Source organism: Eulemur rufifrons, chromosome 30 (assembly GCF_041146395.1).
Source record: "Eulemur rufifrons isolate Redbay chromosome 30, OSU_ERuf_1, whole genome shotgun sequence".
NCBI lineage: Eukaryota > Metazoa > Chordata > Mammalia > Primates > Lemuridae > Eulemur > Eulemur rufifrons.
The window spans coordinates 121,289,700-121,308,303 of NC_091012.1; the positions used below are offsets into that span (position 1 = coordinate 121,289,700).

At 38.1% G+C, this 18,604-nt stretch overlaps 1 protein-coding gene across 1 annotated transcript; it reads right to left on the reverse strand.

Annotated features, from left to right (window-relative positions):
* Positions 1-15,965: 15,965 nt before the first annotated feature.
* LOC138379044 (melanoma-associated antigen B10-like) lies at positions 15,966-17,009 on the reverse strand. Its single transcript, XM_069464310.1, has 2 exons — positions 16,868-17,009; positions 15,966-16,753 (listed from the first exon to the last, which is right to left on the reverse strand). Exons 1-2 carry the CDS (start codon positions 17,007-17,009, stop codon positions 15,966-15,968), a joined length of 930 nt encoding a protein of 309 aa, XP_069320411.1.
* Positions 17,010-18,604: the final 1,595 nt, after the last annotated feature.

Sequence of the window (18,604 nt, forward strand, 5' to 3'; positions counted from 1 at the left end):
CTCAGTAAAAGGATTTGCACTCTTTCAATTTATGTTTCAATGTTCAAAATAAAATTTTTCTTTACACCTAGGTTGACCCTTTCTTCATCTTTGTATATGTCTTAACCATATACAAATGGGTCAACTTTTGCTTGCAGGACCATTAATAAAATATAATTAATAAATCTTAAAATTTAAATTAAGATTTCAGTAGCAGGATAGATACTAAGGCAAGATTTTTCAACTCTCTTTGAATTATTAACTCTTTTTTTACCATTTTAATTTGTGTTTCTTTTATTTTTAATTGACAGATAATTGTATATATTTATGGGATACACTGTGATGTTTTGATATGTATATACATTGTGGAATGATTAGATCAAGCTAATGAACATATCTCTCACCTTGCCTACTTATCACATTTTGTGGTGAGAACTTTTAAAATCTATTCTTTTAGCAAGTTTGAATTATGCAATATATTATTAACTATAGTCACCATGCTGTGAAATACATCACTAAACTCTTTTTTTTTTAATATGATGAAAGGCACTCACCCTCTCCCATGGAGGAAAAATATACAATGCATCAGTACATACAAAACCTTGTATAAACTACTGGATTCTCAGACTGAGTGTTGTCAATTCCTACAATAGGGTATCATTTATTCAATATCAAGATACAGTTTAAGGAAGAAAACACCAGTGTTGATACACATCATTTACAAAATTTTAAATAGATCTAACAGATATCCCTATTGTTTAGTGAGGGAGAATCTATCTTCAAGTTCTTGGTTTGAAACATCTATAAAATGACTTAAGATGCTTTGGCTTAGATAAATGAAATATTGGCTCAAAGATGACTATAAGCTCATTCATTCTGTTGTTCCCGAACATGTGACTTGCATACATTTTGTTACTGGTCTTAATGCTGAATTTATTTTATTTTTACATATTTGATGTTGGAACTTTTCAAAGATACTCATATATATTAATATGTGATTTATGTAAAAAAGTATATAATTAAATACCCTGAGGGAGGAGAATTAATTTGCACTCATCACATCTAGGACAAATAGTTTGAATTACTTTTGAAAATAATGTGTCATACATTTGTTGAAGTCTCTGATAATAAAATTGCTCACGGATACAGACATTAAGGTCAAATTAACAAAATGAAAGGCACATAAGTGAGTTATGAGCATGTCACAAACTTAAAGTTTGACATCTGTAATAAAAACTAGAAGAATTTGATAAATCTTCTTTTTGATAGCCCATAAATGTTTGTTTCATTAGTGAATGCACTGATTGTTATATAAAGTATGTCTTTTTCAAGGTAACCAGCATTGAAAATTAGAAAATTCCGTATATATTCCATATATATGCAATTCAATACATATTCCATATATGTTTAGGCCACGCCAGGCATTCTAATTAACCAAACTTCTCTCCTGTGTCTTTGAATCCCCCATGTCATTTGCATATATGATTTTATACCGGCATGCCTTATACTGTTTTGAGGAAGAGAATCAAAACTTTTGGCTTTGTATTCTGTGACAAGTCAAAATGTATTAAGGAAACAAAAGCTTTGCCTTGTGATACAAAATAGCCTGCTGATTCTGTAGTGTTGTTATATAACAAGAACACCAATAATAATACTAATAATAAATATGGCTAATTTACTGATAGTGTATTAACATCTGGACAATTGGAGGGAAACACATAAGTCAGGAAAAGTTTCCTTTAACTATTTTCTATGTAGAATAGCTTTCCTTTCCTTATGATTGAGAAATTTGTACCTGGATGAGAAGAATAGTTAAATTGTTCAGAGTTCTCAAGTATTCTTATTTAATGCTGAAGTTTAGTTTTGGTATTTGCCCATTTAGAGGTGATGGAGAAGGTAGAATTTTAGCTATTCCTGGGAAAGGCTGTCTGTATTTTTTAATTGACAAATTAAAATTGCAAATATTTATAGTATACAACATGATGTTTTGATATATATATATATATATATATACACACACACACACATTGTGAAAGGACTAAATCAGGATAATTAGCATGTCTATTACCTGATGTACTTATAATTTCTTGTGGTGAGAACATTTGAAATCTAGTCTTAGTGATTTTCTATTATGCAGTATGTTGTTATTAATTATAATCACCATGTTGTATAATAGATCTCCTGGATTTACTCTTCCTGTCTAACTGAAATTTTATATTCTTTGACAAACATCTCCCCAACAGCCTTCCTCCCCAACAGCCTTCCTCCCCAACAGCCTCTGGTAACCACCATTCTACTCTCTGCTTCTATGAGTTCAAGTTTTTCAGATTCCACATATAAGTGAGATCACGTGGTATTTGTCTTTCTCTGCCTGGCTTATTACACTGAGCATAATGTCCTCCAAGTTCATCCATGTTGTCACAAATGACAGAAGTTCCTCCTTTTTAAAGGCTGAACAGTATTCCCTTGGGTATGTATACCACATTTTCTTTGTCCATTCACCTACTGATGGACACTTAGGTTGATTCCATATCTTGGTTATCATGAATAATGCTGCAACAAATATGAGGAGTGCAGACCTTGCTTAGATATACTGATTTCATTTCCTTTGGATATATGCCTAGAAGTGGAATTACTGGGTCATACGGTAATTCTATTTTTAGGGTTTTTTTGTTTTGTTTTGTTTTTTAGCTATAAAAGATGCAAGTTTTTTTCCTACATGAACAAGTCAGTCTAACATTCATAAGAACTTTTTTATGAAATGAAGATATCCAGAACATAATTTACATCAATAATAAAAGTTTATGATAAGATCAAGGATGACATCTAACCTAAGAACAGTCACTATTTTTAGGTTTTTGAGGAACTCTATACTGTTTTCCATAATGGCTTTGCTAATTTATATCCACACCAACAGCGTTCAAGGGTTCCCTTTTTTCTACATTCTTTCCAACATTTATCTCTTATCTTTTTGATAATACCCATTCTAATAGTTATTACATGATATCTCATCATAGATTTTTTTTTTTTGAGACAGAGTCTCACTCTGTTGCCCAGGCTAGAGTGCTGTGGCATCAGCCTAGCTCACAGTAACCTCAAACTCCTGGGCTGAAGAGATCCTTCTGCCTCAAAATCCTGAGTAGTTGGGACTACAGGCATGCACCACCATGCCCAGCTAATTTTTTTCCAGATATATTTTTAGTTGTCCAGCTAATTTCTTTCTATTTTTAGTAGAGATGGGGTCTCACTCTTGCTGGTCTAGAACTCCTGACCTCGAGCAATCCTCCTGCCTCAGCCTCCCAGAGTACTAGAATTACAGGCGTGAGCCACTGTGCCCGGCCTCATCATAGTTTTAGTTTGCATTTCCCTGATGATTACTGATGTTGAGCATTTTTTCATATACCTGTTGGCCATTCATGGGTATTCTTTTGAGAAATATCTTTCCGGGTCCTTTGATCATTTTTTCAATGGAGTTAAAAAAGACCCAGAATATCCAAGCAATTTTGAGAGAAAAAAAATAAAGCTGAAGCCCTCATACTATCTGACCTCAGAATCTACTACAGAGCTATAAAAATCAAAACATTATGATATTGGCACAAAAACAGACATATAGACCAATTGAACAGAGTAGAGAGTCCAGAAAAAAATCCACACATTTACAGTGAACTGATCTTAGACAAAAATGTCAAGAACACACAACAGGGAAAAAGTCTCTTTAATAAATGATGTTAGGAAAACTGGATAATCACACACAGAAGAATAAATTGTACCCATACTTTACCCCATACACAAAAGTCAATTCAAAATGGATTCAAGACTTAAACACGAAACCTGAAGCAGCAAAACTACCAGAAAAAACATAGGGGAAAAGCTTTTTGACATTGTTCTTGGCAAAGATTTTTTGGATACAACCCCCAAAACACAGTGAACAAAAGCATAATTAGACAAATGGGATTGTATTAAACTATAAAGCTTATGCATAGCAAAGGAAACAATCAACAGAGTGAAGAGACAACCTACAGTCCAGGAGAAAATGCTTGTGAATCATACATCTGATAAGGGGCTAGTATCCACAACATACAAGGAACTCAAACACCTCAACAGCAAGATGTCAATATTTTTAAAAACATAGATATATTGAAGGGTTAACATGTGCTTTAAAGAGGAACACATCAGTTTTGCTGTACATTTTAAACTCCTGTAGCATTCTTTGCTTGTTTACAATACAGTTGACCCTTGAACAGTGCGGAAGTCGGGGGCATCTAAACCCCATTCAGTCGAAAATCTGTGCATAACCTTTGACTCCCCCCAGATTTAACTACTAATAGCCTACTGTTGATTGGAAGCCTTACCAATAACATAAACAACACATATTTTGCATGTTATATGTATTATATACTGTATTCTTAAAATAAGCTAGAGAAAAGAAAATGTTATTAAGAAAATCGTAAAGAAGAGAAAATATATTTACTATTTATTAAGTGGAAGTAGATCATCATAAAGGTCTTCATCCTCATCATATTTACACTGAGTAGGCTGAGGAGGAAAAGGGAGGGGTTGGTCTTGCTGTCTCAGGGGTGGCAGAGGCGGAAGAAAATTCATGTGTAAGTGGACCCCTGTAGTTCAAACCCTAGTTGTTCAAGGGTCAACTGTATAGAAAAATACATACATAAAATGGTCCATTAGGCCGGGCACGATGGCTCACGCCTGTAATCCTAGTACTTTGCGAGGCCAAGGTAGGAAGATTGCTTGAGGCCACGAGTTCAAGACCAGCCTGAGCAAGAGTGAGACTCCATCTCTACAAAAAGTAGAAAACTTAGCCAGGCACGGTGGCATGTGCGTGTAGTCTCAGCTACTAGGGAGGCTGAGGCAGGAAGATCTCTTGAGCCCAGGAGTTTGGGGTTGTAGTGAGCTATGATGATGCCACTGCACTCTAGCCTGGGAGACAGAGCAAGACCTTGTGTCAAAAAAAAAAAAATGTCCATTAAATAATAAAGCAAGTTTATCTCTATTAACAAAATCCAATTCATGAAGATAGATCTAAAAGCATCAATTTTTTACATCTCCGTGTTACATAAAAAAATAATTCTTACTCACAAAAAGGGATTAAATATCAGATGAGAGTTTAAGTCAGTGATTTTATTCTTGGAGGAATTGTTGTGGAACCCTAAGAAGATATGTTTTGAGAGAGCTTAGTATCTGTGCTTCCATGGACCTCCATTTTTAAAGGCTATTTTTCCTAGAGTTGAGCTACTGCTCCTATTTTACTATCTGACACTTTTTTGACATTCATGCAGCAAATATTTCAAATGGGACATTAAATCTTGAGAGGATAGATAGCTAAAAAAAAGTGTATGCAATCCTCTTCTTTTCACAGTAATCACAACTTGGCCTTTGATCTGACTTGAGACTCTTTACCCTTCTCTACAACACAGTAGGAGGAGGCTTCTTCTGTTGAAATTAAGTAGGGCAAGATGCCATGTGGTAGTAATAACCGCTTCCATTTCTCCTAATGTGGAGTCTTTAGATACCAGCTATTTGGTAAAGACAGATGTATAATACATTTTCTGGATTTATCTCCATTTTTTTGCCAGTTAGCGTATTATTTTTTCTTTAAAAATTTCACGTCAGTGAACAGGAACAGAATATTTTACAGAAAAAATTCAAAGAATTTTTTTTTATAAAGATGGACCCCTAGTGATGAAGCATTTGTGCTAAGAATGATAAGGGTAGTTTCCCTATTGTTCACACAGCAGGTTGTCATCTTTTTCTTCTTAATAAGGAAAGGTCTTATCCTCAGCAATGCTGCATGAGTTTTTCAGTTACTTGGCAACAATAACAAAAAAGATACAAGCAGTAAAGGGCTCATCATCAACATTGTGACAAATAGCAGTGCCTCAGATGGTTTTAATGGCCATATGTAAGCATTAAATTCCTTGCTTTCAAAAATTAAACCCAATGCATATGATTAGGGTAATCTCTGGTACATACAGCAATTTGAAACATTTTAGCTGTTGTATGTGAATTAGTATGTACAAAAAGAATGATTAAATATGAGGTATTAGCCTGAATAAACAAAGCACCCCAGGGATGCACAAGACAGACATAATTTTTTTTTTCTAATTTAAATATCAGGATACGTATTTTGGGCACATCCTTATGATCATTGACAGCTAATATTATTAGGCAATCTACTACATGTATGATGATGTCTGTTGTTAAGGAACTGATACATAGAAATACTTGGTTAAGAAATAATCACATCTTAAGAATGATTATTTCTTAATCAAGTATTTATTAATCACTGCCATTAATAAATGAACAGCTAAAACCAATCAGGATATGGGGCAAATCCAATATGGCCCACACATACCAACAAATGAAAATACCTGTAATAAAAATGAAAACATAACCATACTGAAGGCAGGGGGACAAAAAACTAATCTAAGTAACTTTGGAAAACAAGAAGTTGACTGGATACCATAAGAATAAAGACAAAAAGAATTGTGCACAAATGCTGTTATTTAGTCAGTAAATGAGTTTCTCATAGGGGTATTGGTAAGACAGTCCGAAACTAAATTATGTGTACACTAGAATTGAACAAATAAGCAAATATGTTGAAGATAATAAAAATCAGTTGCCTTACTGTTGGAGAAAGTAGCTACAAATAAAGAAAGGGAGAAGACTAAAATAATCCCTGTAGCATTGCATTGGAATCTGAGGTATCAGTATAACTCATTATATGTACACACATACACACAGAAAGATATAAAAATAGATATGTGTATGTACAGGGGATAATATACAAATATTTCCTAGCCCTTTCTTCTCCTAGGGCCTAGAAACAATGACACACCAGTAGTAATTAGCATACTTAGTGCCCAGATCTTGGTTTCTAAACACCATTCTTCCATAAAAGGAATCAGGGATCCTTGGAGAAGTAGTTCATTTCAGGGCAGGGGCAGGTAAAATCAAAAGGAGCTTGGAACATCTTGTGCTACTGGAAAAATGAAAATTCTCCAAAAATATGGGAGGAGGTTGTTGAAAGAACACAGAAGCCAACCTGAAGGAGCTCCTAATGGCCAGAGCTTTGAGCAACAAAATAAATAATGACAGTATGGGATTATAACCAAAAGAATAAAATGAATATTCATGAGACTATGATGATATAAATAGCTGATTAAATAAATCTATGGAAGAGACATGACAGCTCCTCCTTGTAGTGGACTTTAATAAATGTGTAAAGAAGGGAAATGGAAATCACGATTAGGCACAGTGGTGATTATTGCATACAAGATACACTGAAGAGTGCTAGAATCAGGGGGCAAGGGTTTGTGACTAGAAGATATTTGTGTAGTCTCAAAGAATCTCTCTTAAGAAAGATATTTGTTCATTACAGGAGAAATGATCATAATTTTACAGTGGAAACACCCAGCACAGACTACATTGATGAGATGATCAAGAACAACGTCACCAGTAATAAGACATATTGGCATCATGAACCCCGTGATATAGAGCACTGGGAAAGACATGGTGCTATTTCTATGGTTCCCTTTTCAAGAGAGTAAGACTTTAGTCTAATAATGAGAAGGTACCAGATAGGAACGAACTGATGAACATTCAGCAAAATAACTGGTCAATATTCTTCAGAGTTGTCAGGGTCATGAAAAACAAGGAAAGACTGAAGAACTGTTGGAGGTTGTAAGAGTCCAGGGAGAAATAATTAAATGCAATATGGGATTCTTATTGGGATCCTTAAAAAGGACATTAGTGGAAAAAAATAGTGAAGTTTGAATGAGACAGTTAATTTAGTTAGTGCTATTATGACAATGTAAATTTCCTGGTTATGATAATTGTACTATGATTGTCTAAGATGTTAACATTGGAGGAGGCTATGTGAAGGTTATATTGAAACTCTAGGTACTATTTTTGCAACTTTTCTGTAAGCCTAAAAGTAGTTTAAAATTAAATGTTTAAAAATATGCCATTATAAAGCAAATTCAAAAGGACTTCCACTTCTATTGCTGTAAACCACTGTAGTAATAAGCAAAATATATGAAGTAACTGCTTTCAGACACTGGAAAATAGCACAGAATTATGATTCCTAAAAGGAGGAAACCAAATGAGGTATGCCTCCAAATCACCCTGGATTTCTGTGGTCTAAGGAGGATAAGCCAAAACGGAGCACAGCGGACTCAGTGAACTAACACAGTGATCAGAATTTGGAAATGTTAATACTGCTGGAATTTGCAGGGCAAGGTGTTGGAGAGAAGAGGGCTATACAGAGCTAATGGTCCAGTAATCTGAAGAAGGGTCCTCTTTGGTCTTTCACTGAACACTAAATTGCTCATGTGAAGGGCAGGACTCCATGAGGCTGGGAAAAGAGCAACCACTAGAGGAATTAAAAAACAAAAAACAGGGATTCAACAACTCTAATCATTAGGGAAATGTGAATCAAAACCACAATGAGATATCACCTTAACCCAGTGAGATTGGCCTTTATCAAAAAATCCCAAAACAACAAATGCTGGTGAGGATGTGGAGAGATTGGAACACTCTTACACTGCTGGTGGGACTGCAAATTAGTGCAACCTCTGTGGAAAAGAATCTGGAGATACCTCAAAGAGCTAAAAATAGAAATACCATTTGATCCAGCAATAGCACTATTAGGCATCTACCCAGAGGAACAAATGACATACTATAATAAAGACATCTGCACTCGAATGTTTATGGCAGCACAATTCACTATTGCAAGGATGTGGAAACAACCCAAGTGCCTGTCAATCCATGAGTGGATTAATAAAATATGGTATATGCATACAATGAAATACTACTCAATTACAAAAAACAATGGTGATCTAGTACCTCTTATATTTTCCTGGATAGAGCTTGAGCCCATCCTCCAAAGCGAGGTATCACAAGGATGGAAGAATAAGCACCACATGTACTCGCCATCAAATGGGCACTAACCGATCAACACTAAGGTACTCATACGGTAGTAATATTATTTGGGGGTTGGAGGTGGGTAAACTCACAACTAATGGATGCAGTGAGTGTTGTAGAGGGGAAAGGGCATGCTTCAAATCATGGTTTGGGTGTGGCAAAGTCATAACATGTAACAAAAATGTTTGTACCCCCATAGTATCCTGAAATTTAAAAAAAAATGGATAGTAGTGAGCAGAACAACTACTGGAACATGAATGGGACAATTTTGATATCAAATCTAGAGAGGAGAGTCCTCTTTGTGCACTCAACGCAAATTAGTAGAATTTCAGAGAAGTTTACGTCATAGGAATAAGGCTAACGTAGTCCAAGGGTAATGGCTATCATAGACAATCCCTAGCAAAGTTTTAAAAATGCCCTAGAAAAGAACAGTATGATGGTCAAATGGATTAACTGCTTGCCTGAAATTTTTATTAAGGCAAATAATAAAACTCAGGCACTCACAATTTAGCATCCATAATGCTCAGGATACGATAAAAAAATTACTAGGTGTGTTAAGAAGCACAAAATTATGACCAATAAGGGGGGGAGATAATTTGTAATTAGGAGAAAAAAATCAGAGATAATGGAAAGAGACAACAAGGACTTTAAACCACCTACTATAAATGTGTTGAAGGATTTAAAGGAAAAGACAAAGCTATTGAAGGAACAATTAAATAATTTCAGTAAAGAAATTGAAACCATGAGAAGAAACAAAATTACTCCGTTAATTCAAAATAATTCTTATCAAAACTATAGCTGGATTTTCTTACAAAAGTCAACAAGATGATTCTAAAATTTATACAGACAAAAGAAATATATCAGTTAATGAGTCCTGAGAAAGGAAAATAAAGTTAGGGTACTTATACCATTTGACTTCAATATTTACAATAAGGATACAGCAATCAAGTTGGTGATTGTCTTGAAGGCAAGGCAAATATATTAGTAAATCAAACTAGAGAATCCATAAATAGAATCAAATTTATATGATCCATTAATTTTCAATTAAAGAAGCAAATAAATTTAATGGAGAAATGAAAATCTTTTCAACAAATGGTGTTAGAACAACTTGATGAACATGATGAACCTTGGCCATTACCTAACTGAATACAAAAAAAAATAATTTTTGTTATATCATAGACTTAAAACTGATAGCTAAAACTAAAGCTTCTAGAAACTAATATAGCAGAATATTTCATAAGTTTGGAAAAATACTAACAATAAAAGAAAAAAATTATGAAACCAAATCAAACAAAATTTTAAAAATCTGCTCAACAAAATATATAACTAAGAAAATTAATAAGGAAACCAGAGACTTAAATAAAATATGATAGCCCATATATCTGACAAAGTACTTATATCTAGAGTATGTAAACAACTTCAACAACTCGTTAATAAAAAGAAAATTAACTAAAAATTTGGGCAAAAACTTGAATAGGCACTTCACAAAGAAAGATAAATAAAAGGCATATAAGCCCTTGAAAAAGTATTCAAGCACATCAGGAACATTCAAATTAAAAAGCACAATAAGACAAAAACATCCACCCACTAGAATGGCTAAAATTTAAAAGATTTATGACATAAAATATTAGTGAGGATGTGAAGCAACCAAAACACTGATACTTTGTATAAGTACAAAATGTTGCAACCACTTTGAAAATTATTCTAGCAGTTTCTCATAAAATTAAACATACACCTAGCCAGAGAAAAAAGAGTTTACCTACAATGGAACAAAGATAGAATGACAGCAGATTTTTATAGAAAACAAGAGAGAATGGAGCAACATTTTGAAAATACTGAAAGAAAAAAAATATCAACTTAAAATTCTATACCTAAAAATTTAAAAATTTTAAAAAATTTCTAAAACACTCTAACCTTTTGTCTATATTTTGTGACAAATGTATGTTGCTAAAATATGTGAATATTGTTGAAAATTCAGATAAATAAAGAATATTTTGAAAGAAGAAAAAAATTCTATACCAACTGAAAAAAATTTCAAAAAGGAAAAATAAGGAAATTTTTCAGAAATACAAAATCTGAAAGAATTAATAACCAATAGATGTGCACTGAAAGAAAGGTTAAAAGAATTCCTCCAGGCAAAAGGGAAATGATACCAGATGAAAATTGAAGTGCCTAGGCAAACCAGCAAATCTTAGGCATTTAAGAAAACACTGCTCATTTAAATTTGAACATAGTGTGACTGGAGGTGGTACTGCAAACCCCAGACACAAATTACTCTTCTATGTTCCTTGAAGTAGGAACTTTATAAAAACTGTTTTAGCTTCTGATACTAAAGGGAGTTAAGCTGCATATCTGTAGTGGATTTGGTTGCGATTGACCAATGTGAGCATCAGTCAAGGGGATCGTGTGCCATGTTGGGGAGCAGAGGCAACAGATGAAAATAAAGCCAGCCAACCCCCCTGCATTTGTCGAGGGATTACACACATGGACTTGAACTGAGAAGACTTTCAAAGGAAGAAAACACGGATTAAAAGGTAGAGAAGGCCCACCATGTTCTTAGATGTTAAAAAGCTACCAGGTAAAGGGAATAGCAGAGATCTCTTTACCATAGGAGAGTTTGAAACAGGGATAGAAAGGGGATAGAGACAGGGATTCGGTCCGCAGGAAGGTAAAGCCTGTGCAAATTATTAATGAGGATGGTGGCTTGAAGAGAGGGTAGCCAGCCCTGGGCTGAAAATAGAGAATAGATGAGGAAGTAGGAGGACGGTGTGTGCCTATGTGTGTCCAGGTGGGAATGGGCTGGACAATGAGGGATTTGGAAACAAGGGACAGGATTGCAAGGTATGCTGGAGATGCAGGAGTTGCGGGGGCACATTTCCACAGTGCTGGAAAGCCAAGCAGCCAAACTGGAATACAGTGTATTGAGCAGAATGAAATCCACACAGATAAATGCCTGTGCAGGAATGTGATGAAGTCCCTGTCTGAGGAAGGTTCTAGCACCAAGCTTTTCTGATAGTGCTTGAGGAACCCCAGAGATGTCTGGGTTTCAGGGACCACTGGCCTCAGAGTGATGAGGGGGCACTGAGTGGACAGGAAAATGGGCTCGCAGTTCCTTCTTCACCCATGTTTCTTTGCCTTCAAATCAGGGACTTGATTTATGGGGAAGGCCTAAACTGGAATAAGAGGCCCGACATCTAAAATACTGACAACCACTGTATAACAGCTAGATACAGAACGTGCCATGGAATCCCAGCCTTCAGGGACCTGTAATCCCTAGGCTTGAAGATCCCTTTCATAGACTGTAGAGATTTCTCTGCCTCCAGGTCCTGCTGATTTTCCTCACTAGCTGAGGGTGTCCTGTGTGGATCCATTCCCTGGCACTTGGTGATTCTGATCAAATATTTTCTCCTCAAAGTAAGGGAAATATCTTATTGACATTTCAGACTTTTAAAGCATGGCCAGAAAAATCCTGGTACTTAAGACATCACTGAAGAAATCTTGCTTTCTATGGATGAAGGATTAAGTTAATTTTCTGCTCAACCTTCAAATAACAGTGAGACCATATATTTTCATTTAAAAGTTTGACCAAAATTTAAAAGGTTGATAAAATAAAATGCCGGTGAGGGTGTAGATTCTTCACATACATCAATATGTAAGAATATGAATTGGAACAGCTTTATTAGAACAGAAATTCAGAAATATTAATAAATTTTATAATTGCCTTTTTTTTTCCCAATTTGCACTTTGCTATGTCTTTCCCATAAGAATTCATGGTCAATGATGTTGATATCAGCTCTATTAATCATATTAATAGCAACAAATGAGAAACAACTTGTGTGTCCATCAGGAGGAGATTGGTTAAATTAATTATGGCATAATCACAGTTTATAATTCTATGGAGTAGTTAAAAGAATAAGCCAGATCTATATGTGCTTTCACAGAAAGATCTTGCATTCATTTCATTTATTGACAATGGCAAGAGGAAGAACAATATGAACACTGTTATCCATGTATGTTAAAACTCACAATGTACTTTTTATAGACCATCTAAGGAAGAAAAAGCCTAGAATAAATTTTAAAATAACACAAATTTTTAATTGTGGTTACTTCTGAGGAGAGGAATGCATTCTGGAGAAATGTAGTAAGGAATGGAAAATGTGAATTATATATATTGTCAGAATTTGGGGGGCAACAAGAATATCTGCACTGTGACCTAAAACTAAAATTTTCCTCAGGGGTAAACAGAGAGACAAGGGTCAGTGGAATAGTGTTGAATTTTTTTCTACTTTTCTGTCAAAGCTAGCATATCTGCCATGGAATCATTTTCTATCTCCTAGAAGGACTCCTGGGTTTTTAGGGATTCAGTCTCAGTAGATGTTTGCTTACATGGTGATTTCTATGATCTTTCCTTATTGACAACTTACGAGGGAGGCTTGGGGTTTTGACCACCTAGAAATGCTCACTCATTGGTGGATGTGTTCAGTGGCCAATCTCAAATAATTTACCCCATTACATTCTGATCTCAAATATCAGGGTGGTTTCTAAATACCCCTCTCTAACTTCAAAGCTATAAATTAAGAAACAACAGATTCTGTGCCAAATCAGACTCCACTAACCAGAGCATTTGAAAACACTTGGAGAGTGTAATGTACATACCAAGAGGGATGAAGAGATCTAAGCTTCACTGTTCAAAGTGAACAATTATGTGGATGGGGATGTCACCAACAGAGGGAGGCCACAGTGAGAGACAGGACCTCCATGCAGTTGGAACCCTCTATGTCAGGGAGAAGGCAGGAGAGTCTGGGCTGTCTGCTGCTCCAGGAGCAGGTGCAGGCTCCAGAGAAGGACACAGTGAAGAGAGGGCCAGCAGGTCAGTTCCAGTTTGGACAGGAGGGCACACTGGGGAGGACCAGAAGAAGAGCCCTGTAATGTGGGAAAGTTCTGGGACAGGACTCATGTTCAGGGACCAGGGCAGCAGTGTCAGGTCTGGAGGAGCCCTGGGACCAGAGACAGGAGGACCCCAGGTCAAGGAACCCCACAGACAGTCCAAAGCTGTGTTTGAACTCTCATTTTCACCTTTCTTGTTCAGGCCGGCTTTTAGTACTTTGCCCATAGTATTTTTCTTTTCTTTTTTTTTTATTATTTATTTTTTCCTGAGACTCATTGTGGACTAATGAGAAGAGCTATGAATGAATAGACCCAAAATCTGCCTCAGGCTAGGAGAAGTGGAACAATGTGGGCTCTAGAGGAATTCAGATCTGGGATCTAGTCCCATCCCTGTCACTTACTACCTGTGTGAAGTAAGCACATTACCAAATTCTATGAATATTGAGTTCTTCATTAGTGAAGTGGGTTTGATAAGCCCTGTCCCCTAGGACTGTTGGAATGTGTGGGGTATATGTAAAACACCTGGCACAGGGAGTGGTGTGTCCTGAGACTTTAAAGAATGGCATTTATTACGATTATTTTTTTTCACCCCAGATGATACCATCCCTTTAGCTGGGATTTTTTGTTTGTTTGTTTGTTTGTTTTTTAATCCAAGACATACCCGTGAATATACAGTGCTATAGGACACAGAACACCAAATTAGCCAAAAATTTTCCCTAGTAAGAAAGAACAACAACAAAAAACCTTAGTAAGCCTTCTCCCTTACAGGGTATGTTATTTAATTTGGATGTTGGGGAATCCTCCCCATCTGGAAGCAACTCAAAGCTCCTAGAATGTGTTTCCTCCCTCCCTCCCTTCCACCCTTTGATCCAAACCCTATTTTCGTTCATTTAACCCCTACCAAAATCCAGCCCTCCCTTAGATTTTGCCAAATTATACTAAAGAGAACCTAGTTAAAATGCTCTTGTAATGGAATGGGCTCTGACTCCCCCAACCCATGGCATAGAGTGCCGGCACAGTGGCTTCTTGGCATTTCACCTCAGGGGACTATCACCCTTAATTCTCAGAAACTCTTTGGAGACAATGTGTATAAAACATCTGCTTTGTGCACTGTGTTCACCTGCACTGGGACAATAGCACAGGACACTTTCCATCCCTCCCCCAGGTGGAGACCTGCTAAAAGCTAAAAACAGTTCTCTATTCCAGGCTTAGTCTCTCGACTCTGAGTCACACCAACCAAGGGTTCAGCCCGTGCTCACCACCCTGACACCCTCCTCTGACCCACTTCCCAGCTTAACTTAAAATTACCTCCCATAGAGGGCCTTGTGGTTTTCCAGGGGCCCAAATTGCCTTGCCTCGGGGCAATTAAGCTGCACTGCTCTCCTCTGGACCTCCCCCTTTCCACCTCCCTCTACCACACTCCTTTTCACTTGTCTTTTGTGTCTTACAGGATATCTCACCATCTTCCTTATATGATAGCTGCTACTAGACTCTAAAATTCTATGGACAGTGGCTCAGTCTTCTTTTTCTTACCCTTCCCAGTACTACTGTGGAGCATTCCAAAGAGCAGGTGTTCAATTAATGTTTGAGGAATTATAAAGCTTGGGAATAAGAGCTCAAATTTATTACTATTTAATTTTTCCTACATTCTTTTAAATAAACCAAGCAAATTCATGCATATAACTTTTATTTTACAGAACAGAACAGAAGAAATAAGGGAAGCAAAGAATTTACCATCTTTTACTTTTTTCTCTATTTCTTAATTACAACTATTTTACTGCTGTTTATTTCACATTTCTAAGGAAATGCCTATTCTAGTGCCATGTTTTCTTGTTACAGATCACTAAATAAGATAGAAGTTTCCCAATTTGTTTTATAAAATAGGAAAACTCTTAACTCTTAAGACTCATAAACATTAAATATTATATGTAACCAATATTATTCATACACTTAGATTCTAAAGAGAATTAAACTTTTTAAAGATAAATAGCATTTGAAAACTTCCAACAAAAACAAAAGATAAATCTACAAGTTACTCATGTAGAACAGGAACACAGGTATGATATGTACTGTGTTCCCTCCAACACCACCATATCCTTCCACTACTGAAAAGGTTGAATTCTCTCTTCAAAGTGAGGAAAGTGCCTCAGACTTCACTAGCGGTGGGCGGAGTTGCTGGAATTGACCCTGGAATGTCCACTGGCCACAGCACTGGTACGAAATAGAGCTGCAATTCTGACTCTGGCTCTCTCTTCCTCATCTCTCATAGCCTCTTCATACCAGGATGGGAAGGCATTGGGGACTGTGTCATGGATCTTGGCCAAAAACTCCAGGATTTTCATTTTGCTGGTTTCAGCATGGGCTCTGGGACCCCACAGGAATTCATAGCATGGAGGATCACTGTTGGCCACCTGCCGATACTCCAGGTACCCTTCCCTTACCAAATCTTGAGTGAGGAGCTTCTTGGGATCCCCATACATAACACGCATTCTTTCAGAATATATCTCCATTATATTCATCACTTCCCAGATATCTTCTTCAGCAGCACAGTTGCCCTTCATGAAGATCACACACAGGATAGTCATCAGGAGGCCGGTCTTGGGCGAGATTTCCTCATCAGTCAGTCTTACATCACCATTGGGATTCAACTTGCTGACAAGGGCATAGTATTGCCTGATTGGGTCGACTTCCTTCACATCAATGCCAAAGGCCAGCACCATAAGCTCAGAGGCTCTCTTGAGGATCTCATTGAAGTGATTCTTATACTTTTTGATGACATACTTCAGCATGTCTGCCTTTGTTATGGACTCCTTCATGTTATACTTGCGCAGCAGGAACTGCACCAACAAAACTGCCTTTTGGTCTAGAGGTGATCTGGCTGAACGATCAGTGGTGGGTGGTGCCTGGGAAGTGCTCGGTCGTTCCTCATCTTGGCTCTTGGCACCTTCATCAAATGTTGTGTATGAAACACCTGCAGAAGTAGTAGTGGTGGATGGGGCTCTCTCAGGCCCCGGGGATTTGCTACATGACCCAGCAGCAGAGGAGCTCTGGGCATTGCCACCACAAAGAGGAGAGGAGGAAGTGGAGGGCCCTTCTTCCTCTGCTGCAATAGCCTGCGCACCCTGGAGAGCCTCAGCCTCACTCCGAGCCTGGCGGCGTTTCTCACGGGCCCGGAGCTTACTTTTCTGCCCCCGTGGCATGATGATACTGGTCAGGGAGTGTGGAGAGGAGAGCAGGTAATGCAGGAACCTAGAGGAGGGAGAGTGAAATGGTGTGTACACTTTCAGCAGGGAGAGACCATCTTGGTTTTAACCAAGGCTGCCTCTACAGGTGTCTGTGAGAGCACTTCTCTAGAAACCCACAGGGCTCCTGTTCTAATCAGCCCATTCCGAGAATGCAGTGAAAGAAGTGTAGGTGAGTCCTAGGCTTCAGACTGCCAGCCCTGCCTTGGGAGAGTTAGGCCCGAGGGTAGGGGCTGGCAGGTCTAGACTCTGTGGTAAACTCTCCGTTCACATTCAAGATCATCATGTCAACTGCTGGCAAGGCTGGGTCTCCTCCCCCTCTGAAGCTCACCCCCTTATACCAATGGCTTCACCTTCCTGAGACCCCTGAAAGAAAATGGGGCCGCTCCTGATGCCCCACCTCCACCCCACAGCCGACAACAGGAAAAAAGATTTTATTGGACTGGCCCCTCTGTTCCAGATGATTGGAGTTACCAGTACTCACTTGCAGCCACCCACATTAAACCAAGGCCCCCACCTCCCCGAAACCCCCCTGGAGGGAAAGAAGGGACTTCTTAGCTTGACAGCCTTGCCTGGGGCTTCCCACGGCAGACCGCAGAAGCAGAAGTCTGTGTCCCCACTCACAGTTGTGAGGTTGAAAGTCTTAAGTCCTTGCTCAAGCTCCTCTTTTATTCCGTATAAAGCCTGGGATTTCTCCCTCTGCTAACCTGAGTCCGCCAGCCTCAGATCGGTCTTCACTTCCTGTGACCCGGAGATAGAACTGGATGTACGTTGGGTTTAACAGCCGTGCCTGGAGCCTCTTAGTTCGGAGTGGTGAGGGCGGGGCTGAAAGGGGCCAGGTTCTGAGTCCTCCTTTTTTCTGGCTGGGAGGGGCTTGGGTGGCAACGCAGCTGTATATAAGGGTCCTCACCTTGACTCTCCACATCACCTCTCTCCTCTGAAGACCTGAGACCCTTGAGGTGGAAGTCAGGGGGGAGTCTCATGCTGCCAGCTCTGCCCTGGGCCTCCCGGGTGTGAAAGGAGGGGTGGGGCTCTGCACAGGCTGCGCCCTTGCTTCTGGGGTGCGTTGTCCTGTCAGATCTCAGGGTTGGGTGTGGAGGAGGCAGAGTAGGGTGTTTTCCTCTTGGCTTCTTTAAAGGCTTCTTGGGAAATACCAACTCCTCCAAAGCTCTGAGCTGTTTTTCCCTACTGGAAACCTTGCAAAGAATGGATCAAAGTCCCAAGCTAGATACATATGGGGAAACTGTAACACAAAGCAAGGTCTCAAGACAGGTGGTGGATTGTAAGAGAAAAAATACACTGGATGATAAAGTCTGTTCACCAGGCAAACTTAGACTTTTGGGAACCTTCTGTTCTGAAAGATCTACTTTCTAAGGGAAAGAGGCTGAGCTGCATGATTTTGTGAGACCCAGATCTTTTGACGTTTTTTAACATTGGCCAGCTCAGTTCAATGACATTATTTTTTGACACTCATTAATAGTAAGAAATACATTTACATCTCTAAAAAATGTGTGTATATGCATTTTTTATAAAAGAATACCTACCTTTGTTAT